At 39.5% G+C, this 25,657-nt stretch overlaps 1 protein-coding gene across 1 annotated transcript in view; it reads right to left on the bottom strand.

The window, feature by feature from the left end:
* Nucleotides 1–3,112: 3,112 nt before the first annotated feature.
* The window catches only part of KCNC4 (potassium voltage-gated channel subfamily C member 4), a 67,763-nt gene continuing 45,218 nt past the window's right edge, over nucleotides 3,113–25,657 (bottom strand). The window contains exons 4-5 of the mRNA XM_074262960.1: nucleotides 9,270–9,324; nucleotides 3,113–3,489 (exon numbers count right to left, since the gene is read on the bottom strand). Of these exons, the coding sequence (XP_074119061.1) occupies nucleotides 3,267–3,489; nucleotides 9,270–9,324 (278 nt within the window). The 3' untranslated portion in view covers nucleotides 3,113–3,266. The remainder of the gene's footprint in view (nucleotides 3,490–9,269; nucleotides 9,325–25,657) is intronic.

The following is a 25,657-nucleotide window of genomic DNA, read 5'->3' as shown; positions in this document are numbered from 1 at the left end:
AAGTGGCCCATTGGTTAGAGTATTATATTTGGACCTGAGATCAAATTCTGCCTCAGATATTTTCTAGTTCTGTGACTAGGATCAAAGCATTTAATCTTTCTCAGTCTCAATTTGCTCATTTGTAAAAAGAATCTAATGATAGTGACTTCTTCCCAAGATGGTTGTGAGGCTCAGATAAGATAATTGTAAAGTGCTTTGCAAACCTTAAAAGAACTATATAAATGTCAGCTAATAATAATATTTTAGCTGCTTTTCCATCAGCAGGGATGTACTAGGGATGATCTATCCACTAGCATCCCCTTTTCCTACAAGCCAGCATGATCAGCTGAGGTCAGGAGGTCTCTTCTGTGGCTCAACAGAACGGAAGGAAGTTAACAGGCTTTCTATGAGAAGGGTGTGGGACCTCAGCCTCATTATCACATTGCTCTCATTAGCACTTTGCCCAAACCAGCCAGAACCACAGAAACCCCAGGAGAGAGGAGCTCTCTTCATACTCTCCAGCACCCCTCCCCCAAATCCAGCAGGCAGAGAATTAAGCTGAAAATGGCCAACTCCATGACTGCAGAAGGAAAGCCGAGATGGCTCACAGCAGCCAGAAATGGATTCTGAATTTCACTTCTTTGCTGGAATTTTACTTTGATTTATTCCTTTGTGTGTGTCACACTGAGTCACCAGTAACTGGACCTCGCCCACCTGCTCTGTATTGTCCTCTGGTCATTTAGCCCACCTCCACCTTATGTCTACAAGTTTCCACTGTTAGAAGCAAATCAACATTAAGAATGCTTGGGTCTGAGACTTCTGAGGGCTGCTGAGCGTACTCTTAGGCAGACTCAACATTTCGAAGTTGAACCTGGCATTTTCCTAAAGGAAGATGTCAATTCTGCTACATCTCTTGTAATGTGAAAACAATGCTCCCTTTTTTTCCCATCTCTACCCTCTTTCCCCCCTTTTAGTGTCTGATACCCAAATGGTCAGTCCAATAGCCATGTTACAGGGATGACCCTACACATTGTCTTCCATTATAGCTCTGGTTGTCTCCTGCTCATTGGGTGGGGAGATGGGGTAGAAATATCAGTCAACAAGAATTTATCAAGTATTTCCTATATTCCAGGCACTGCGCTAAGTGAAGGGGATACAAAGAAGGGTAAAAATATAGTAAATGTCCTCACATTCTAAAGCAGGAGACTATATATATATATATATATTGGATATATGCAGAATAGAAAGGAGAGACTCTGAGAGGGAAGGCTGGAAATGGGGGACTGGAACCCCTGAAGAAGTTGGGATTTGAGTTGAGTCTTGAAGGAAGCCAGAGGATTTAAGAGGTAGGAATAAAGAAGGGCATTCCAGGCGGGGAGGAGAGCCATTGAAAGTGGTATGGGGATGAGAGGGTGTGGGAGGAAAAGGAAGGAAGCCAACAGTTGGAACATAGACTATGTGAAGGGGAAGTCAAGTACCTGATTGGAAATGTAGAAAGGGGCCAGGTTGTGGAAGGTTTTATGTGACAGTTTATGTGTGATTCTGACAGTAGTAGGGGATCATTGAGGTTCATTAAATTGGATAGTGACAGATACCTACATTACAAAAGAAAATGACTTTGGCAGCTGAGAGGAGAAGGGTTTGGAGTGAGAGAGATAAAATTAAACTTTTGCAACAGTCTAGCCTGGAAGGGATGAAGGTCTCTATGTGCTTGGTGATGGTACGAAGGCTGAGAAGGGGACACATATGCTGTAAAAGTAGAAACAATGAGATTTGACAATGGATTGAATACGTAGGGTGGATGAAAGTAAGGAATTAAAGATAATTCTCACCCAGTTCATGAGCCTGTGACTGAGAGTATGGCAACACTATTGACAGAAGAAGAGAGAGTTTGAGGGGCTCTGTTTTGGACTTGTGTTTGTAAGAACGGGAGTTACTTATGTCTGACACTTCATTTCTCCCCATAATAGACCTAGGTCATATTGATCTCTGAACCCTCTAGGAATAATTAGGTCAGAGTGATCTCTGATTTATCCCTTTCCCTCTAGATTATGTCAGAGTGAACTCCCAATTCCTCTGGACTGGGTTATTGTGACCTCCTGATAATGTACAACTTTGGGGAATGTTGCTGAAGGGATCCCTGCATAGGATGGGATCCTATAGGATGGGAGATTAGCCTAGATATTTTTAAAGACCCTTTTCAAGTCTAAGCATCTGTGATTTTAAACTCAGAGGGGGAGGTCCTCTTTCCAGTAAAAATTTCCTCCTCCTGAGTTTCAGCCCTTTAGGGATGCAAAACCACAGGGCTTTGATCCTGGTTAAAATGCACATCTTCTAAGGAAGACATAATAGGATCAATATCTACCAGAATTCCTTCTCCCTCCTCCCACCCCAGCTAATCCTATAGGCTAGTCTAGTTCTTTTCCTAAAACCAGCTGCAGAACTTGATTGGCCTTGAGGGTTAAAATAAAAGCCAGACTTCCTGTTCACGTGGCCTTAGTTCATTTTAATATGGCTTTCTGATCACCTGAAAATAAGAGGTCTGCCTATATGGAGGGGGTGGGTGGGGGAGGGGAGGCTTTCAGACTTGATGAATGTCACAAGGCCCTGGAAATCACCAAATGCTGCCCTGTCTGCCTGACCCATTTTAATATGGTAGCCACGTCTAAATTAAATACTGTATCCTTGTTGATTCTCCTTCCTGAGCTATGAATAATGCCTTATTTCATTCCAATATTGTATCTAAACTACCAGAGGATCAGCCTGAGCCAAATATTTCCTACTGGGGAATGGGACTTTTTACCCCAGTGGAGATGAAATGAAACCTAAGGGCAGAGTTTTTTGGAGGGAGGAGAAGGAGTTGGGGGTGAGAGATGAAGCAGAGGGGAGCCTGCACAAGTCTACATACCAGCCAACTCTAATAAAAACTATCAGAGAAACTCACAGGTGAAAGCACATCACCTTGGATATCCCTCCTCTCAGATGTGATGAGCACCCTCCATTTCCCTCCCCCCAAAGCTGCCTTTTACTAAAATGTTTTAAAATACCCTCGTTTATTTGTTTACTTTTTACTAGTTATTCAGAGGACACAATTAGAAACAAAGACATTTTAATGAAATAGCATAGAAAGAAAAATAGGACATTTCCTCCATCACCCCAAGATACAAGCCATCCACAGGTAGAGCAGACACCTCTAGGACACACTTATAGAGGGATACACAAGTAAGAATCAGATGTGGCCAGGGCATACATATGGGAAGGAACACGTCTCTGATGCTTTAGAGCTGCTAGTATCTTCTGGTGATGTCATCATGCTGCTCTCTGTTGGTGTCTTCCAGTGTACTGTAGTCTCTGCCAAGTAATGCCCCAGTGGCTTTATGGTCACTGATAGGAACGGCTCTACTAGACATACGCTTGTGGAGTATCTCTCTCCTTCCAGGTTCAGCTGGAGTCCTCAACTGATTTGCAGCCTCTTCACCATAAGTGGAAGAATAGGTTTTCTCTTTTAACCTAAAACCCAGAGAATTAAACTTAATTACTTTTTAAACTCTTTACATTCCCAGTATCAGACCAGAGGAAAGCCCATGGCTCCTTTTCTTCCCATAAAGGTAGATCCATTAGTTAAGAGTGACTATTCTCTCTGGAAAGAGTTTTTACCTCCGCTGTCTGAGCATTTGGGGACCACAGGATAGCCATTGAGCTAAAAGCTCATAACCATTGAATCTGTCTTTGAATTTCCTAAGGCTAAAGAGCAGAGCATTGTGCCAGACAAGTGTTTGACGTAGGATTAGAAGTTCCTTCTTGTATGTTCTAAGTTATATATGTCACTTCCCACGTTAGGATGCAGGCACTTTGATATCAGAGATTTTTTTTTTTCTTTTTCTTTGTAGCCCTAGTGTTTAGTAAAGTGTCTAATAAATGTCTATCGATTGTATCTCCTGCTGATTGGTTAATTGTGACTCCTGAGTCCATTATGGGAAGGAACCATGTGCCCTCCCTCCACTTCAAGTAATCCTACAAGAAATATACGCACAAGAAATATATGTACAATATATTGTACATTGGTTTTTTCTCTTAGCCTGAGACTTTTTTTGTATATCCCATGCCAATTAAAAGGAGAAGGAGGGGCAAAGAACATAAGAATCCAAGTAGAACCAAGAGATTTCCTTTTCACTTTAATCTTTTGCTGCAAATTCATGCAGCTTTTATTGGATAGATTTGGTTTCCTTTGCTATCAGCCCCCTGATAGAAGGGAAGGAAAAAAAACAACTTATAGAGTCCTTCTTAGGAGGAAGGCACTATGAATAGTGCAAAAGACTTAAAAAATATTAATACACTTAATCCTCACAACGTGTGGGAGGTTGAAGAAGGCAGACAGGGTTAAATGATTTGACCAGGGTCAATCAGCAAGTGGTGCAAGAAGGAAAACTTGAATCCTAAACTTCTTGGCCCTGAGACCAATTCTTTGGTACAAGATAACTACCCATTTTATAGATGAAAAGCTGGCAGATAGAAGTCTTGCCCAGGGTCATGTAGCTCAGTTGATAGTCATAATAACCCTTGGAGATGGCTGCTGTTATTATACCCATTTTACAGATGAAGAAATTGAGGTGGACAGAAGTTAAGTGATTTGTCTGGACTCACATAGCTGGTGAGTGTCTGAGGCTGTATTTGAGCTCAAGTTTTCCACACTACAGAGCCAGAGTTCTGTGTACTATGATACCCCCTTCCTGCCCCAATAGGCTCCTCAATGGAGATACAGTGTCAGAAGTCTCTATACAACAGCTAGTCTTTGTGTGAATACTTTCTATGGGGGAAAATCCATTGCCTCTTGAAGCAACTCATCCTACTTTGGGACATCTTTAAATATCCCAAATTTGATTCAATTTAAATGTTAAATTTCTTCTTCTCAAACTTAAATTTGCCTCTTAGCTATTTCCATCCATTAAATAGATCCTCTGGGGCCAGGCCAGTGTTAAGCCTTCAAATTCTAGAAGAGAACCATCCTTCCTTCCCTTCTCATCCTCGAGCCTTTTCTAGATAACATTCCCAATTCCTTCAGCATTCCCCAGATGGCACCAGCTTCAGTGCCTTCATCCCCTCCTCATTGCCCTCTTGTGCACTTTGTCCAGTTTGTACAATGAATTTCTAAATATGACTTTCAGAATTGAATAAAATACTCCAGTGAAGTGGCTCAGTAAAGAGTGCTGGACCTGAGGGCTCATCTTTGTGAGTTCAAATCTGACCTCAGACACTGTGTGCTGCTGGGTTAGTCACTTAACCTCTGTTTACCTCAGTTTCCACATATGTAAAATTGGATTAATAACATTCCTCACTTTCCAGGGTGACTGTTAGGTGAAGTAATGAGATAAAGCACCTTGCACAGTGTTTGGCACATATTGATGTTTAATTAAATGTTTGCTCTTTTACCCTTTTCCTCTCTTAAACAGGGTCCCTATTATAGCCCTAGTCTTGGACACTTTGTCTCTTATTGTGCAGCCTAGCATTGCTACAGCTTTTGGGGGGCCATGGTACTGTTGCCTCATATGGAGTCCCTCAAAATCCCTTTTTTTTTCAGATAAACTGCTATCCAGTCATCCTTGCCCATATTATATATGTGAAGTGAATTTTTTGAACCCTAGAGTAAGGGCTTACATTTATTCCTATTAGAATTTGGGCTAGTCAGTCAAAGTCATTTTGAATTCTGACCATATCATCTATTATGTAAGCTCTCCCTCTCAGCTTTGTGTCGTCTGCCAACTATCATCTATACTTTTATCTAAGTCATTGGTAAAAACATTAAACAGACCAAATTAAATAAAAATATAAAGCAAATAATGTTATGTGGTTTTCTAAGTCAATATTCATTTAATGGGATCTGATTATATAGATTATTTGAATTTCTATTTGAGTTTGACACTACTAATTTGCTGAATAGCTGGTTGGAAGTCCCTAATTCAAATCCTGACTTTGCTGGTTATTATATTATGGTAGGCCAGTTAGATAATTACTAAGCTCCAGAATTGGGAAGGACCTTGGTGGTAGTCTAATCCAATCCATACTTTAAAAAGATTCCTACTACATCATATCCAATAACCCTTTCCTTTAAAGCCTTTGATCATTTCAACTCTCTGAGCCATAATTTCCTCATTTGTAAAATAGGGCTCATAATGTCTTCACTTCCTGTGTCATAGTTTTATTGTAAGTCTCAAATGAGATAATGTATGAAAAGCATTTGGCAAAGTGCTACATAAATCTAAGTTTTTATTATCGATCTTTTAGATTCAATTCAATTTCAACAAGAATATATTAATTTGCCAGGTACTTATTATTTGAATGACCAGAATTATGGATTCAAAAGTCATGAAGGATAGGATGTGGAGATGGGAATAGCTGAGTAAGAAAAAAGTTGCCACCAATCCTAACTCATTAGTTAGATGCAGCTGTATTCCATCAGCAATCTTCAGGAGTGGACAAAAGCCCCTCCAATTAATTACAAACAAATGAACTAAGGTACAAACATTTGCAATTGTCAGATTAATAAGACACAGAAGGCTATTGAGTTGGTGCTACTAAATGCTGTTTGGTCTTATTTCTCCTTCTCTGTTTTTAGTTGTCCCAAATGGATGTCCTCTCTCCTTTTCCACTAAACAAATAGGAATAGGAGGCTAGAAAATAGAGATTGTCCTGGTAGCACCTGTGGCAACCATAAAATCACAGAATTCCATTTGTAGAGGGTTGGAGCTGTCATGCTTTTGTTTTCCTCCTAGCCCTGTGTCTGACTTCCTCTGGACTTCAAAATTCTGCCCTTCATCCCTTCCCTTCCCCTTTCTGCTGTATCCTCAGCATTTAGCAACATTAAGCAGTTAATCAATGTTTCCTTCCTTTGTACCAGTCATTGCTCCTGGTATTGTCCTCTGGGACCAAACAAAACACGTCTACTCCTTTCTCTCCAGATCAGACCATCATATATTTGGAGAAAGTCATCATATCCCTTGGGTCAAATCAACTTTAGGCTAAACATGCCCAACTCCTGCAAACCATCCTCAGCTGTTGTATTTTAAGGCTCTTCGTCATTGTGTTTTCCCCACTCTGGACACACTCTAGCTTGCCAATTTTCTTTTTAAATTTTGTTGTCCTGAGCCAAACACTTCAATGCTCTAGATGAGATCTGGCAAGGGTAGAGGACAGTTGGACTCTCACCTCCCTATTCCTAGGAGCTACGCCCCTTCTAATGCAGCCCAAAATCATCTCAGCTTTTTTGTTTGCCACATTACACTGATGTTAAGCTTCCAGCCCACTAAAACCTTCAGCTCCCTTTCAAAACAACTTCTCTTTACCCATCCTTTCTCTGACACTTGATATTTGAGCAGTTGATTTCTTTTTCATACTCAAATATAAGACTTTTCATCCATCTCAATAGAAGTTCATCTTATTACATTCAGCCTTGTGCTTGAGACTGTCAGAATCTTTTTGGATTCTGACTGACTTCACTCAAGTGATTTTTTTTTTGGAGTGAAGAGAAAGATAAATAAGGAGAGAGAAGTAGAAAGGAGAGCAGGGAAAAAAAAAGAAGGAAAAAAGAGGAGAGGAGAGAAAGAGGAGAGAAACCTAAGAAAAGCCATTACTTTCCAAGGAGTTAGTCTATAGCTGAAAATGTTAACAGGAGATGTATTCTCTCCTGAAAGTGAATGTGTATGTTTCTTTGATGAGGATTTACCATGTAATTCAACTGCAAGGCATTTGATGTACAAGTTGGCTGATAAGGGTTCCTATCACTGTTATAGCCTCTGGAGCTATGAAAAAATCCCTGTTCTTCAAATGCTAAGGAACATAGTTTATTCTAAATCTGCTTTTCTTATGAACCACAAATCTCTTCATTCACTTACACTATTCTTTAGAACTAAATAGCCCCTAGCTTAGTGTTTTCTAAATAGTGTGATTTTTAAATTTAAATGACTTTTGAATTAAGCATAAACAAAATTTTCTCCCTTCTTGGTCAATCATTTTTACCTTGGTCTCAATCTGTTAGATCTCCCTGGAATTCCTTTACTCCATCTGTACCCATCATTCCGCCAGGCCCAGCTGGAATGTTACCTCTTCTATGATGACTCCTTGCCTAATGCAGGTAACTATGGGTTCTTCTGACACTTGTTTTTTGTCTTGGGCTGTACTTATTTGTGCAAAATCGAACAAACTATCTTCTTTCCTACAAAATTTGCCCCTCCTTTTTCTGCCCAAAGTCTTTATCTGTTGATAATACCATCCTCCCACTCACCCAATCACCTGGTGATTCATCTTTGACTCTTTTCTCTTCCCACAGTCAAATTGCTGCTCTGAACTATCCCTTTGACCTCATGAATTTTCCCATCATTCACTTTATCTCTCCCAGCTGAAAATTATTTCTCTCTTAAAGTTCCTCCCAATATTTTTGAGGAGTTATATTTTGCATTTGGATTTGGTCTCCCTTGTATCATAGTTATTTATTTATATATCACTTCCCCTATTTATTAGGTCAGTTTTTCAAGAGCAGGGTTTGTATTAAATGTGTTTTTATCCTTTATACTTAGTATAATCCTTTGAATAGGGCAGGTTCTTCATAAATGTTTGTAAATCTGAACTCTTATTCTCCTACTAAACTGTAAGCTGCTTAAGAGACTGTTTTGTTTAGGCCCATATTCCCAAGAGAACCAAGCACAAAACCCAAGCTGTAATTGGCAGACACAAAAATAAATATTTGTTGTCTTGAGCCACAAATAAGAATTTAAGGGTTGTTGGGCCAGAAGGCTATGGATTCTCCAGGATCTCCAGGGATCAGAAGGAGAGTAGACCTGAGAAGATGAGAATTTTCTCAGACCAGGAGAGCTTTTAGCACTGAGAATTTCTCAAAGGATAGAGAAAGACAAACTCTTTAAACCTTCTTATCAATAAACTCCATTATAACTCAAGGGTCGTCTTATATAAAACATCTCTGCCAAAATTCCACTATTACAGTTTCATTCCTTGGGGTTACTAAACAATATAAATATTTTTTAAAGGAAAGTTCCATCTTAAGGAGGAACTTCATCTCTACCTTGGTTTTCAGCAAGGCAAAAAAATTCAACATTTAAACTTTCCTTTTCCTCCTTCTGACATCTTTTTAAGAATAGATTCCCCTGAGTGTTCAAAAGCAGAAATGGCACAGGCATTGTGGCTTTTTGGTGTAGCTGAAACAGCACTGAATATGGGGAAAGAGAAACAGCACTGAATATGGGAAAAGAGTTAGATTCAATTCTGGCTCCAAGACTTACCAGCTTGGTGACCTGGGGCAAGGCACATCATTTCTCCAGGAGCCGACTTCCTCATCTGTAATGTGAAGGGTTTGGATTAGAGGATGCAAATATATTTACAGACATTAATGAAGTGCCCACTGGGTGGAGAGCATGGCACTAAGTGTGGAGAAAGATTCTCAAATTAAATAAGACTTGGTCTCTATCTTCAAGGAGCATCTGGCTAAGTATAAAATTAACTAAACAAAAAAGCAACTGTCTGAGACTATAAATTACATATCTAAGTGGGAAAGGGGCTTCCTCCCTCACCAAGAGGCCTCCATAGCCAAGAAGTCACAGGCCTGATTAGAAAAGGGAGGGGAAGAGAGGGAGAGAAGGAGAGAAAATAAAGGGGTTAAGGGAAGAAAGAGGCACAGGGAGAGGGAAGGGAAAGAGGAAAGGGAGAAAAAAGGAAAAGGGAAGGAAAGGAAGAGAAGGAGAAAAAGAAGGGTAAGGGAAGAAGAAGAGAGGGAAGAAGAAGAGAAAAGAGAGGGGAGAGGAGGGGAAGAGAAAGGAAAGGAGAAAAGTTTTTAAAAAAGAAACAAATATAAAGCAGTGTTTTGTGGTTGGCAGGGGAGGACATTATCACTAAGAAGGTAAAAAGTAGAAGGTTTCCTTGAGAAGATTTGAGTGAGGTCATTTGAGGGAGTCGTTAAAAAACAGATAGGAATTGAAGAGATGAAGAGGAGGGAGAGTATCCTAGACTTAGGGAGCAATGATCTCTAAAGTCACTTCCACATCTAATATTTTGTGGAAGATATGAAGTCATACTATTAGATCTTTATAAAAAGAGTTTCGTGTAGGCCTTTAAAAAGAGGTGTTAATGTAGTAAGTAGATAAAAAGTTGGTTTTGTGAGTCAGAAAAACCAGAATCTGAGTTCTTCCTCTGATACCATCTATGAAACCCTAGTCAAGTAATTTAACTTTACACAGTCTCATTTTTTTATTAGTCTTTATTTACCAGATATATGCATGGGTAATTTTACAACATTGCTCATTTTTTAAAAAGGAAAAAAATAATAGCACCTACCTCAGGAGTTGCTGGGAGGATGAAACATGCATAAAATGCTTGGCAAACTTTAAAGTGCTAAATAAATATTAGCTATTATTATTTTTATATGTATATTCAAAATCTGTCCCCTGACTATGAGTAGGAATGAGAAGTCTCTAACAGCTGGAAAGGATCAACAAAAATCTTATATAAATGTTAGTATATAAGTTGAGCTTTAAAGGAGTCTGGGAATTCTAAGAATCCAGGGTCAAGGAATAAATGCATTCATGCATTTCAAACATGGCAGACAAACTGGAGATAGGATATTCTGTGTCCTTATCATAGTAGACTCAAAAGTTTCCAAGGGTGCTCCTATCCTATGTAATCACTGATTGGACATTGCTTCAGTCAAGCTGAGACCTTTTAATGATGCTTAACATGGCCAAGATCTCCCACTGCATCCAGAGCCATCTCCTATCATCCTCGATTGTAATAAGTCTTTTGTGTCTCTTCATGTAATCTAATTTATCTTTTTTTGTCTTTTTCTTTAATATCATCATATGAGAGTCTATTCACAATCACACTCTCCATTCATGAGATGTCCCCCTTTGTCTGCTCCAATAACAAATATAGTTCTCAAGATTTACAGATATCATTTTCCCATCTAGGGACATAAATAGTTTAACCTTTAAATTATATATATATATTCCCCACTGTTTATCTTTCTATGTTTCTCTTGAGTCCTATGTTTATAGATCAAATTTTCTATTTAGTTCTGTGTTTTTTTTCCAATAGAAATGATTAAAAGGTTCTTACTTCATTGAAGATCCATTGCCTCCCCTGAAAGATGATGTTCAGTCTTGCTGGAGAGTTTCTTGGTTATAACCCTAGGTCCTTTGCCCTCTAGAATATAGTATTCCAGGCCCTGTGATTCTTTATTATAGAAGCTGCCAGATTCTGGGTTGCTCTTGACTGTTATTTCTTGATATTTGAATTGTCTGGCAGCTTAGAGTAGTTTTTCCCTGAGATTGTAGTTTTAAAGTTTTACAACAATGTTCCTTGGGGTTTTCCTTGTGGAATCTCTTTCCAAAGGTGATCAATGGATTCTTTCAATGAATATTTCACCTTCTGTTTCTAGAATATCAGGGAAGTTTTTCTTGATGATCTCAAAGAATGTTATCCAGGCTCTTCTTTTGGTCACGGCCTTCAGGTAGACCAGTAATTTTTAAATTGATTCTTCCACATCTATATTCCAGGTCAGCTGTTTTTCCAATGAGGTTTTTCACATTTTCTTCCATTTTTTCATTCTTTTTAGTCTGACTGATTCTTGATGTTTCAAAGAATCATTAGCTTTCATTTACCCTGTTCTAGTTTTTAATGTGTGATTTTATTCAATTAGCTTTTATATCTCTTTTTCCATTTGATTAATTTTACTTTTGAAGGTATTGTTTCTTTCATTGGATTTTTTTTTTTTTTTTTGCATTTGGCCAATTGTATTTTTTTAAGGAATTGCCTTCCTCTTTCTTGTATACTTCCCATTTCTTTTCTCATTTTTCTTCTACCTCTCTTATTTGTCTTTTAAAATCCCTTAAAAGCACTTCCAAGAAGCCTAAGACTTGAGACCAATCTGTATCATTGGACCTATAATTTTGTTTCTGGAGGGAAAAGTGAGGCTAGTGACTTTGCACAGCCCTCCCTCACTTAAATTCAATTCACTTGCATGTCATGGCATCATCTCCCTGATGTCATGGTTCTTTTCCAAGAACAAAGGACAAACAACATTAATTACTCTAGGATTCTATAGCACTGTTCTTCTCATCTCTTCTACATTTTCCTTTTTTGCTCTTTGAAACACATTCCTACTAAGGTGTTAACTGATAATTACAGAAGGTGTGTTAGCTGTGAATAACTTGAGTATTTGTTTTCAAAGGTGACTCCAAGAGATAAAAAAGCCTCCAAGCATCCTGGAAGAGGGGAAATTCTCAGAGAATCCTACAGCTGACAGAGGTCATAGATACGATCTAGTCTCTCATTTAACAAATGAGGAAACATAGGCCATAACCTTTCCCAAGCTCATAGGACATGTTAGTTTTCTAACTTCAAGTCCAGGGAAAATTTTAGCAGATTTTATTCTATAGAATCATTAGCTTTGATCCCTGGAAGCACTTGGTCCTGCAGTCTTCATTAATGTTTGCTTCTCACTCACTGTGCTAACTACTAACATATGTCTCTGAGATACTGGGCTGGAGGGGGGGAGGTATTCTTGCAAACTATCCTATAAGCCTAACTTAGGCTACTGACCACAGTAATTTGTTTATGAGAACTTAATGTCCTGGGCCCTCTTCTATTCTCTGCTAACTTAGTTATTAGCACGGTGACTAACAACAGTAACTAACTTAAGGTTAGAGATATATTCCAAGGTTGGAATGAAGCTTAGAGAACCCAGCCTCAAATCAAAGCATGAATTTCCTCTATGTTCTACCTGATGAATGGGGATTTAGCTGTCATTTGAAATAACTTTGGCAATGGTGGATTCACTACCCCAAAAGTCTATTTTTGGGTAGCTTTAACTGTTTTTCTTAAAGTTTTTTTTTTTAATTTTAAAACATATACATAGATGGTTTTCAACATCCACCCTTAAAAAATCTTGTGTTCCAAATTTTTTCTCCCTTCCTTCCTCCCCTTCTTTCCCCTAGACTATAAGTATCCAATATATGTTAAACATGTGCAATTCTTCTATACATATTTCCATAATTATCATGCTTCACAAGAAAAATCAGAACAAAAAGGAAAAAAAATGAGAAAGAAAACTAAATGCAGGTAGCTTTAATTATTAAAAAGTTCTTCCATAAAGACTTAAATTAACCATTGTACACAATATAAGGATAATCAATTGTTAAAGATATAATTATTCTGATAAATGTAGTGGTCCAAGATGATTCCAAAGGATCCATGATGAAAAATGGCTATCCATCTCCAGAGAGAGACTTGATGAATGCAGATTGAAGCACGCTTTTTTACTTTCTCTATTTTTCTTTTAGGGGGATATATTTTCTTTACAACATGCTCAATATGGAAATATATATTGAATGATATTAGATCAATATAAAATTGCTTACCTGCTCAAAGAAGCAGGAGGGATGTAAAGGAAGGAGAGAATTTGGAACTCAAAATGTTGAAAAAAAAAACTTACACATAATTAGGAAATATTTAATGAAATAACGATATTTTTAAAAAATTCTTCCATTTGTTGAGTAACATTTAGAGCTGGATAAGACCCTAGAAGCAGCTAGACGGTACAGTGGATAAAGGGAATCAAGGAAACCCAAGTTAAAATCCAGTTTCAGATGCTTCCTAGCTTTGTAATCCTGGAAAGTCACTTAATTTCTGTCATTTAATTTATCATTTTCAATTTCTTTATTTGTAATGTGGAGATAACAATATCATTTACTTTAAAGGGTTTTTGTGAAGATAAAATGCAATGATATTTGTAAAGTGTTTCAAAAACATTAAAACACTACGTATAGAGAGGCTAGCCTTTGTAGCTTTTTCATTTCTATGAGTAAGTAAACTGAGGGCCAAGGAGATTGAGTCCCACCAACACTATTCAGTTAATATCTGAGGATGGACTTGAAGCCAAGATTTCTAGCTCCAAATACGATGCTCTTTGATCATACTAGGAGTCTCTCCTCATAGCAACTCTAAAAATAGAACAAATAACTTTTAGACTTCAAACTCCATGAGATCATCAATCCTCTTATCTAAACTTTTCATGTCCCTTGGCACCATACTCTGCAAATAGTAAGTTCTTATAAGTGATTGTTCAATTGAAATCAACACAGCAACTTTCTAAACCACTGCATTTTCATCTCAGTCCCCCTTGGTTTTAGCTCACTGGTATTGTTCTCTGAAGATGTGACTTTTCTATCATAGAATCTTACCCTTGGAAATATCACAGATAGTCTACACTCCCACTTCCTGTAGGAAGTCCCTCTACCCATCATTGTATCTTTGAGATGTGGTCCTCCATTAGGAGGCTATTAAGGCTATTAAGCCTAGCTTCTAATTTAATACTTCCAATAACTAAAGTAGTCCCCTTAAAACAGAAAGCCTGTTTTATTGGTGGACAGTTCCAGGTGCTGTCAAGGTGTTCACCATATTTAATTACATAACCTAGCCTTTTGGAAACCTAACTGAGTCTTTTCCCCTTTTTTCCCAAGTTAGAAGTGGAATGTAGTGCCATACCTATACCAGGGGAAGATAAGACTCCTATTTTCATAGTCAGAGAGTCTAAACCCTGGACTCAGTGTTTTTATTTCTTTTAAACAGTAAATCTCAGGAGCAAAAGTGAAGTGTGTTTGTGCATGAGGGGGGGGGGAAAGAGAGAAAAGAAGGAGAAGGAGGAGGAGAGAGAAAAGGAGAGCGAGAGAAATAGGAAGAGAGAGAGAGCTGCTGTAGTTTTTCAAGTGTAGAACAGCTAAATTTGCATGGATTTAGAGAAAGTTAAACACACTGACTCCTCATGACTCAAAGATTGATGATATCCTAGATTGATATATGGAAAGAACTCAGGAAACCTATGTAGATTATAGCCTAGAGAGTTTAAAACAGCCCTACCTGTAGCCTTCCCCATTTCTCCCCTTCCCCCATCTCCTGGGCATCAGCATGGTGAAAGCTCAAGATATCCTTGAAAATAGTCAGATGCCTCCTTTGCCCCTACTCATTCTCCAGACATATGTCTCTGAGATATTGGGCTGGAGGGTGGGGTGTTCTTCTGCAAACTCTATCTTATAAGTCTAACTTAGGCTATTGACCACAGGGATTTGTTTATGAGAACTTAATGTCTTGGGGCCTCAGTCTTTTCCTATTCTCTGCTATCCTCAAATCACCCTTACTTGTGAATGGGGAGTGGTTGATACCTAAAAATATCTTTGTCCCATATCAAATTATACACCTAATACCCAAACTCACAGCAAGGCGACAAGGTAGCCTCTGGGGCCAGCACAGAATGGAGTCTCATTTTGGTCACAGATCAATGCTTTGCAGCTGGCTCAGGCTGGAATGAAGCTCTCTCTACCTATCTATTGATGATTCAGTGGCTGACACTCAGTTAGCTTTTGGGGTCAAGTAGAAAAAAGTAACAGCAAGTCCAGCCTATTGACAGTGGCCCAGCCACTGACTAAATCAGGCAAGAAAGGACATACTGGCCTGTTTTCACTTGTCAAGAGTCATGATAACAACTCAGCTTTGATTTCTTTTGCCCTTTACATCCGAGAAGCTCAGAGCACTTTATAGACACTCCTTCAGACATTACCCCCCTGGCTCCCTGCAAAGGAACAGGTCAGATAGGGACAAGATCAGATCTCCTAGTGGATATCCCATCTTCCTTAGTTCCCCCAAATTCTCATTCCTTCCAATTGTGGAAGAAAGGCAGGGAATGACACAGTCTGTCCCTTTGTAAGATGATGGAGTTGCTGTGTGATGATTTCTAAGATATGACGTGGCTCTAAATCTTATGATCTGGGGGCAGGGAAATTCATATCCTCACAGGGAAGGGGATGGGGTGAGGTAGAAATAAGGGGATTATTTGATAATCTCCGCCTGTCACTGACAAATTAGGAGGCAAGGTGAAAGGTGTCCCAGATTAATCTTTCTGATGAATAATTGCCTCCTGATTGACTAATTTAGGGGAACAATAGACTCTGGGGGCCTAATTTCTACTGGAGTTATATAATTACTAAATACATCATTAATCGTCCTAATCAGAACAGTAGGATTTATCTAATCAACTTGGGAACAGGACTCCCCCTCAATTTTAACACTCTTTGGAGTGAATTGTATGACAGAATGGAAAATATTTTGGCTAAAATTTAGGATATTGGGATATTAGTTCCAGTACTGAGATCAACTCTCAACTGACTTTGAACAAATCACTTCAACTCTCTGAGTCTTGCTTCATTTGTAAAATTAAGGTATTGAACTGGGTTATTGGTAAATGATTCCAGTATCTTTGCCAAGATAATCATAAATGAGGTTATGAAGAGTCAGGATACAACTGAGATGATTCAACAACTTAATTATTCTCCCACCCAGATTCATCCTTCTTCCTAACTTCTCTTTTACTGACCATGGTGCAATCATCCACCCAGTCACTTGTGCTTATAATCTAGCTGTCAAATTTGACTTCTGACTCTGTGCTGAAGTCCAAAAGTTCACGAAGACCTGAATTCAAATATAGCTCCAGACTCTTACTAGTTGTGTGACCCTGGGCAAGTCACTTAACTCTTTTGACTCAGTTTCCTCATCTGTAAAATAAGCTGGAGAAGGAAATAGCAAATCACTCCAGTATCTTTGCCAAGAAATCCCTCAATGGGGTCAGAAAGAGTCAGACCCAACTGTAATGATTGAAACAGGAACAATCTGGCAGCAATCTACCTTTCCATACTTATTATACATTATTCCCCTTCACACACTCTGGTTCAGCCAAACTGGCATTCTTGCTGTTGCTCCCATGACATTGAATCTACCATTTGTATATAGCTTCTTATAGGCTATTCTACATTCCTGGAATGCAACCTCTTTAAATGTTTATCTCTTAAAATCTCCCGTCTCCTCCAAGCTCTACTCAAATTTCACTTTTTACTCTATAGGAGGCTTTTTCTGATGCTCTTGCCCCACATCCTAGTGCTCCCCTTGTCAAAATACCTCATGATTATTTTGTATATTGTGACATATATATATATATATATATATATGGAGAATAAAGGTATTTATGTATATATGTATACCTATATGTATATACATACATATATGTAGGCACACATATATGCATTCATACCTCTAGTCTCCCCCAACAAAATGTAAGCTTCTTGAGGGTAGGAACTAATTTGTTTTTGTCTTTTGTAACTAAGGCACCCAACACAATACCTTGCACACAGTAGGTACATACTAAATGATTGTTTATTGTTTGCTTTCTATTAGAAGCAGAGTAGTATAATGGAAAGAGTTGAAATCCTAGGTCTGAGATCAGGAAAAGTCCTTTGCAACCTCTGAGCTACATTTTTCTCCTCTACAAACTGGAAATAGTAATATTTATCAGTAGTACTTATTCCTGTATAACTAACATTACAAGTTCATTTAGAGGAAATAAAGTACTATATGACTATCAGCCATGAATTTCTCACTTATCTTTCTATCTCTTCTACAACCCAAATTTACCACATCCTTCCTCTCCATTTCCTGTCACTTACTGTGGAAATGACTTGGCTTTCTCCTCCTAACTAAATCTCTTCTCTAGTTCCAGTAATCCTGGAGCCAAACCTAGCACCCAGACAAACAGCTGTTCTTATATAAGAGGAAAGATTCTGATATTGAGCATCCCACAGCTAGACTAAAAAGCAGTCTTCCACGACCATCTGATACTCTTATTTGTCAAGACCCAACTTGATCCCAGATTCATAAATCCATAAATCCATTTTTGTGTGGAGGGAAAAGAGCATGAAATATGCCTTCAATTTATTTCATCTTGGCTGGTGTGTGGTGGGTGGTGGTGGAAAATTCAGCACCCCGTGAGGCTACTGTCAGCCATGGGGGACAAGTCAAGGGAAGGTCAGGTCAAGAAGGAGCTTATTTGGGGTATGGACAACAGGAAAATATCCCTAGTTACCTAATTACTTTTGCTAACGAGATTTTAGGTTTAGTTGTCTTTAAGTTGCTTAAGTACTGTTAATACTCTGAAAATTTTTGCATCCAGGGTGAAGTCCAGATAACCTGGTCAAATTATGGTTCTATCTGGCTTTAGTTCTGACGTCCACACCAAAGATCAATAAGTTGTTTTTTTCCAAAGGTCTTAAGGGAAGCTGACGCCCATGGGGGCTACTGGCAGGATTAGGGCACAAGTATAGGAGAAGGGGGGACAGGAATCGAAAAATAAAAAGGAGAGGAAAAAAATCAGATGCTTCTGATGGAAAATGAGAAACCCATCAGCAGTTGCTTTGGGTACCACTTGGTGGCGCCTTCCTCTGTTGCAGGCTATAGACTGTCCTTATGTAGTTTTACTAAATCTATCAACATTTGGAAAGCTGCAATTAGATTCTCTACCTCAAATCAATAGCAATAAATTTTAGAGGAAAAAAATTTCATTTCAAATCTCACACCTGTCCGTGTTAGCTAGCAGTATTAGGCAGTGGACATCCCAAGTAAGAGAAGGGATGGGTAGCAAGCTGTTAATTTTGTAATTAAATATAATGGTTGCGACAAGAGAATTTCCCTAAGACAGAAGTATAGAGTAGTTAAAAGAGCTCTGGAGGTGGAACAGAGGAGCTTAGGTTCAAATAGTAGCCTCTGTGTGGTACAGTATAGTGACTAGAATGCTAAACTGGAAGAACTGAGTTCCCAGTCTGCATGTGATACTCAATAGCTGTGTAACCACAGGAAAGTCACTTAACTCCTCTGAATGTTAGTTTGTTTCTCTGGAGAACAAGGAGAGAAACAATTGTAATACTATCAATGTGATGGGAAGGCTCAAATGAAATAATGTCTACAAAGAGCTTTAATAGTATAAAAAACACTTAAATGTTATCTCATTCTTTCTCACAATAACCCTGAGAGGGAGGTGCTATTATTATTCCCATTTTGCAGATGAGCAAACTGAGGCAGTTTCCTCAGTGATAGGGATCAGACCTAAGTGACTTACCCAGGGTCATACAGCTAAAAAATATCTGAGGTTGGATATGAACTCAGGTCTTCCTGACTCTGGCTTCAGCTCTCTATCCACTATGCCTTACAACTTTACAAACTTAAAAGTGCCATTTAAACATTAATTATTATTGTGATTTATGTGAGAGGTCACATGGTGTAATGCAGTGGTATTAAGCTCAAATAGTAATGAATCTCTAGGGCTGGAGCAGCTCGATGGCGCAGTGGATAGAGCACCACCAGCCCTGAAGTCAGGAGCACCTGAGTTCAAATGTAGCCTGAGACAGTTAACACTTCCTAGCTGTGTGACCCTGGACAAGTCATTTAACCCTAATTGCCTTACCCCCAAACCTCAGATGCTGTTTTCCACCACCACCAAATTTTCTAATTAATTTAGAAAACTACAAATTAATATTAACCATGGTGTGTTGTATCTTTAGTCATCTAGGTGGAACCATAGTGTATAGTGTGCTGAGTCTAAAGTCAGGAAGGCTCATCTTCATGAGTTCAAATCTGGTCTTGGACACTTTCTAGCTGTGTGATCCCGGGCAAGTCACTTAACCTATTTGACTCAGTTTCCTCATCTGTAAAATGAACTGGAGGGCCAAAAAAACCCTAAATAGGGTCACAAAGAGTTGAATACAACTGAAAACAATCGGACAACAACAACAAAAAATTGTATTTTTATTTATTTTGTTAAACATTTCCCAGTGACATTTTTATCTTGGAACTGCATTCTGGAGTCATGTGAACATTTGACATCTCTAGATGAAGTGCTTGCCTAGGGGTTAAGAAGACCTGAGGGATTGATAAAATAAGAAGACCTAGATGTAAGGGAAACATAAGTTGAAGTTCTCCCTTTCTCCTCCCCCAACACACTCTGGCTCTGTAACCTTGGCCAAGTTACCTAACCTCTCATTGTTCATGGATAACTCTAAGACTCTTAGCTGATCTGCGCAGGTAGAGGAAGTGTCCTCAGCCAAAAAGTCCCTTCTGCTCCAAGTGCCATCTCTTTTGGAACAACAATTAAACTCCTTCCTCCCTAGTCTGACCTACCTATAAGAGGAAATAACCATTTTTCCAACCTGTCCCATTCCCATACAAGCTCAGCTCAGCAGACACCCAAACAGAGCCAGAATTTTGCCCAGCTGTTCTATTTTGGGCATGTGCAGTTAATTTTGAGGCTTCACTGCCTCTGCCTGAGTCCCACAGCCCCACTCACTCTGCCTCCATCCTGGTCGCCTTAGCTGTTGCCTCTCCCTCTTCCTGTTCTGAGTTTCTTTGAAGTCTCTCTGCCTGAGCCTCTCTCACCTCATTGTTTCTGTTCTCTCCCTTCTCTTGCAGGTGTCAGGGCTTTTCCCGGCTCTTGAGATCCTTTGCTCACAGGTGTGTTTGGAAATAAAATCAGAAGATCTATTCCATAATTAGTTCCTTCCTTTTTCCTTCTTCCCCTACCAGTTCCTACATGCAATTAATAAAAGAGGCATGAGGACTCAAACTCATCAATCCCTGTTTTAAAAATTGATCAACAGGCTTTGGGGATTTCCCTTTCTTCCTTTTCCTCCTCTTGATCTCTGGAGTGAATTGTCCCCATTTCACAGAAGGAAAAATAAAGAGGAGAAAATACCATAGAGTCAGAGGATCTGATTTTGCATCTCAGTTCTGCTACTACAAGATTAGATGATGCACAGATCAAGGTAGATGATTTCAAGTCATTTCCCTTTTCCACGTATCAGTTTTTCCATCTATAAAATCATGAGTTTGAAATAAATCATAGGTTTGAACTAGGAAGCATTTAAGGTCACCCATCAGTGATTAGTCTATAAAAGCAGCTGTTTGTATTGATATAGTTCTTTAAGGTTTACAAAAATTCTCCTCATATCTATGTGATATAGGAAGTAAAAGAGTATCTTCATTTTAAAGATGAGGAACATGAGGCTGAGAAGATAGGAAGACTTAGCTAAGGCTACAGTCTAAAGAAGTGGAAGGACCAGTGTTGGAATCAAAGTCTTTACTAAGTTCAGATACTTTCCATTAATACTTATCATATTTTTTGTCACATCATCAGCTGGTTGCTGAATTCAGTCTAGGTTTTTAATGTTGCTTTGCCTAAGGGTTATGTCCTTGGTTAATTGTCCCATATTCTGCTCCCCAAGCTAGAAGTCCCTCTCAACTAAAGGAAGATCTCAGGGCAGGTAGGTGGCGCAGTGGATAGAGCACCAGCCTTGAATTCAGGAGACCTGGAGTTCAAATCTGATCTCAGACACTTAACATTTCCTAGCTGTGTGACCCTGGGCAAGTCACTTAACCCCAGCCTCAAAAAAAAAAAAAAAAAAATTAAGCCTCCTCAATTATTATCTATTTAATTTTAAGTTTAAAAGGTTGCATATAACAGAGATTCATAGTTTTATTTAGTTTGTATTTGTTGATGTTGATTAGGTTGATCAAAAAAATGAAAAAAATAACAATTAAAGGAATAACTCTTGAGTATGATAATGAAAAAACAAACTCTGAAATGCTGGAAGATAACTGACACTTTTCTAGTATTTTATAGTATTCAAAGTACTCTATATACGTTGTCTCATTTAAGCCTCATGACAACCCTATATAGAAGGTAGTATTTTTATCTCTATTTTACAGATTGGGAAAACAAAATGGGGAAGTGATTTGGCAAAAAGAGCACCACTAGTAAGTGGAAAGAATAAATTTCAACTCAATTCTCACAACATCAGATTCTGTGATTTTTCCCTTGTGCATACATGTGCTTGCCTGCTAACTCTGCCCTCCCTCTCTCTCCTCCCCCCTTTCTGACTCCCCCCGGTCTTTCTCCCTCTGTGTCTCTGTCTCTCTATGTGTGTCTCTCAGTGTATCTATAATTTGATACAGTGTCTTGGGATTTATAGAGGATTTTCTTCATAACAATACTATGAGGTAAGCAGAAAAGACATTATTTCCATTTTACAGATGGAAAAAATATTAAAAGATGCTAAATGATTTGCCCAGATAACATTAGTACAATAAGAGCTACAACTGACATTCAGATTCAGATCTGATGACTTCAAGTTTTGTTCCGCTTTTGCTATATCTCATTTCCCCTCTCCCCAAGCATTTATTAAGCACCTAATATGTGCCAGGCCATGTACTAAATGATGGGGATATAAAACAAAGCAAAAACAGCCCTTAACCTCCAGGAGCTAATGGGGAATCAGTGTGCAAACAACTAAGAAATCAGATGCTTACTGAGTATATGGCAGGAAATCTTAGATGGAGGTACTGGGAGTAAGGGGGAGCAGGAAGCCTCTAACAGAAGGAAGGATTTGAACTGAGTCTTGTGTGAAGGCAGAGGAGTCAAGAGATGGATGTAAAGACCTCAGTTATAGGAGCAGCCAGGGAAATGCCCAGAGTTGGGAGACTTGAGTGTTCCCTTTAAAGAAATGTCTCAATGGATCAGAGTACATGAAAAAGGTCAGGCTATGAAAAGTTTTAAGAGCCAAACAGGAGATTTTATATTGATGCTGTAGGTAAAGGGAGCCACTAGAGTTTATTGAATATGAGAGTGCCATGGTCAGGCCTGAGTTTTAGGAAAATCATCTACAGGTGAGAGAAGAATGAGCTGGAGTAAAGGGAGAGACTTGAAGTGATGAGATCAATCAGCAGGCTGCGATACTGAGGGTCTTGGTTGTCTTGGAAATGGAATTGACTGATAATAGTGGGTAATCTACACTGAGAGAAACACCTTCAAGGTAGATTTTAATTAGAGAGTCTGGAAAGATGGATGGAGGGACCATAGCCAGTCTTTGACATTGGAAGACTCAAAGTCAGCAGCAGAGTGAGAACCAATTCAGTTGAAGGGCTTGGTAGAAATGCTTCTATTACCAAACACAGATAATATCAATCTAAGACCACAACTCATTCCTCCTTCTGTTTCTGCCCAGACTTGAAGGCAGATGATCTGTTTGCATCCCAGCTCTGCTACTCATGTGACAATTGTCAAACAGAACCATCTCTCTGGGTCTCAGGGTTCTTGTCTAAAAAATTAGGATGTTGGGCTAATTGACCGGCTCTGACCCCTTCTCCAACTCTCATTGGAGCCCCCATTTCCAGTCTCCCTCCTATGACTTGTACATATCGGGCTGGGGAGAAGATAAAGAGATCCAGCAAAAGCAGGAGCAGTTCAGGGAATGAGCCTTATGATGGTGCCCCTAAACTCTCTCATAGTTCACAGATACCGTCTGAGGGACATCAGCAATGATCTAACTGAATGACTGACTTCTTTTAACAAATGAGGAAACTGAAAACCAGGGGATGACAGGCGATTTATGATTATATGTATAGAGCTGAGAGAGAGATTTCAGAGGCCATTTCATCCAACCTCTTCATTTTAGAGGGGAAGGGGGGGCACTAAGTACCTTGCCCCAGATCAGAAACATAGAATTTGAATTCATATCCTTTGAGTTCAAAATTACCTCACTGCATTATGCTACCTAGCATTTACTAGATTCCTGAGCTAGAACCCAGAAATAGAGAAAAAATTTTGACCCACTCCCTCTCCCATCTTCAGCTGGGAATTACTGCCATCTCTCCTTGGGCCCACGGGGACTATGCTGATAATTGACAGAAACTACAGGGATTTCCATGAGTTGCTGAGTTTTTAGGGGCCAGAAGTCAGAATGTGTTGTGTATATATGTATGTGTGAGGGTATGTGGGGATGTGAATGCCTCAGGAACTAACTCCAGAATGGCCCCAAGAAGCCTCGGCATCCTAAGGCCAGCAGCAAGAGGTGCCCTCTCCAGTCAGCTTGGAGAGGGTTAAAGATTCCCAGGGGAGCTATCTGGGGCTCCTCAGCCGAGGTTGAGAGCTCTCCATAGCAACTCGGGTGCAGCTACGGCAGGGAGGAAAGCCTCCATAGCAACAGCCTCGGATGGCTACTCTTCTTGAGGCCTCTGGATACATGGTACCAAGCCAGAGCCCCTGGTCCGGGGACAAAGGGACCCAGGAAGAGAACAGCCCCCATGCTTCTCATCTTGAAGTTGGGCTAAGGGACTTATCAGAGTGGTTAAAGCCCAGGACCAAGCCTCAGGGGTCTGGGGCAGGGGCCCAGGAGAAGAACGATATTGGTCTTGGCTGGAGGGGGGTGGCAATAGAGAGGGGATTCATGTAAAGATGGATTTCCCCCTCACCCCCCATCATTTGAATCAGGGAAAATACTCTCAGAACATTTGGTCTCTTTCTTTTTTTCTTTCTTTTTCTTTCTTTCATCTCTCTTTCTCTTCCTTCCTCCATGCCTTCCTCCCTACCTTCCTTCTTCCTCCTCCTCCTCCCCACCTTCCTTCCTCCTTCCCCCCTCCTCTTTCTTTCTTCTTCTTCCTCTTCCTTCTCTTCCTCTTCTTTCTCCTCCTCCTCCTCCTCTTCCTCCTCCTCCTCTTCTTCTTCTTCCCCTTCCTTCTCCTCTTCCTCCTCTGCCTCTCTCTGTCTTTGTCTCTCCAACTCTAACTTTGTCTCTCTTATCTCCTCTCTCTGTCTCTCTGTCTCTCTCTGTCTCTGTCTCTCTCTGTCTCTCTGTCTCTCTGTCTCTCTCTCTCTCTCTCTTCCTCTCTCCCTCTCTCCCTCCCTCCTTTATGTGTCATTATCTCACCCAGGCTGGAAGTACAGAGCACAGTTCCATTTTTATCTTCTGAGCTTTGGGACCTTTCCCCTGTTCCTCTTCCAACCTGAGCAAGCTCACCTCTTTTTAGGCAACCTGGCGTTCCTCACCTTCTAGAGGGTTACCATATCAATACTGACCTTAGAACTCCCAAGCCCAATGTATCTCAGCTTTTTTAGTAGCAGGAGTACATATCACTTTTGAGGTTAAACTAACTAGTGGGCCCATGAGGATAGACTTGAGACTGGATGCAGTGAAGCACAGGAGAAAGCTTGCTGTATTTGGAATAAGAGACTTTGAGTTTAAATTCAGCTCTTTTACTTACTACCTATGTAATAATAACTTCCTTGGGCCTTGATTTCTTCATTTGTAAAATAAAGGGGGCTTATCTCTAGGATCCCTTTTTAGTCAAAATTGATTAATCTCTCATTCTACAGATGAAGAAAAATGGAGAACAAGTTTAAATGATTTGTCCAAAGCTACACAGGTAACATTTGATAGAATCAGGATTTGTGTCCCAGGTCCTTTGATCCCAAAATTATTAATTAATTAATTAATCAATTTGTTTTTATTATTTATTTTTTGTGCTTTATGAGGCTGTATCTTTGGCATGAGGCTCATAGATCAGTATGAATTCAGAACCTCCATCCATTCAATCCTAAATCCTAGATCCTAGACTAATGAGGAGAGTTTAGGAGATAGACACTTAATCCAAAAACCATTAATGTGTGTAGAGCACTGTACTAAACTTAGGGGAGATATAAAATTTAGGTGGGGCACTATTCATGTCTTCATGGACCTCTTTTGGATTTGATTCTATGACCCATTCTATTTCTCAAGGACAGGGGCTGATCCAGATCAGAGATGATTATTGGGATCTATGAAATCTGGTTATTGGCTCAGCCTTTCCTCCCTGCTCCAATGCCAAGGCCTGGTGAGCAGGGGATATAATGGATTCCCCCCACTCCCCAAAAAAATCAATGACACTTTCAACTTCGGTATTATTCAGAGAAACCAAACAGGATGTCCTTGATGCT

Source organism: Sminthopsis crassicaudata, chromosome 4 (genome assembly GCF_048593235.1).
Source record: "Sminthopsis crassicaudata isolate SCR6 chromosome 4, ASM4859323v1, whole genome shotgun sequence".
Classification (NCBI taxonomy): domain Eukaryota; kingdom Metazoa; phylum Chordata; class Mammalia; order Dasyuromorphia; family Dasyuridae; genus Sminthopsis; species Sminthopsis crassicaudata.
Note: the sequence above shows the minus strand (reverse complement) of the source record. Positions and strands in the feature narration are given on the sequence as shown.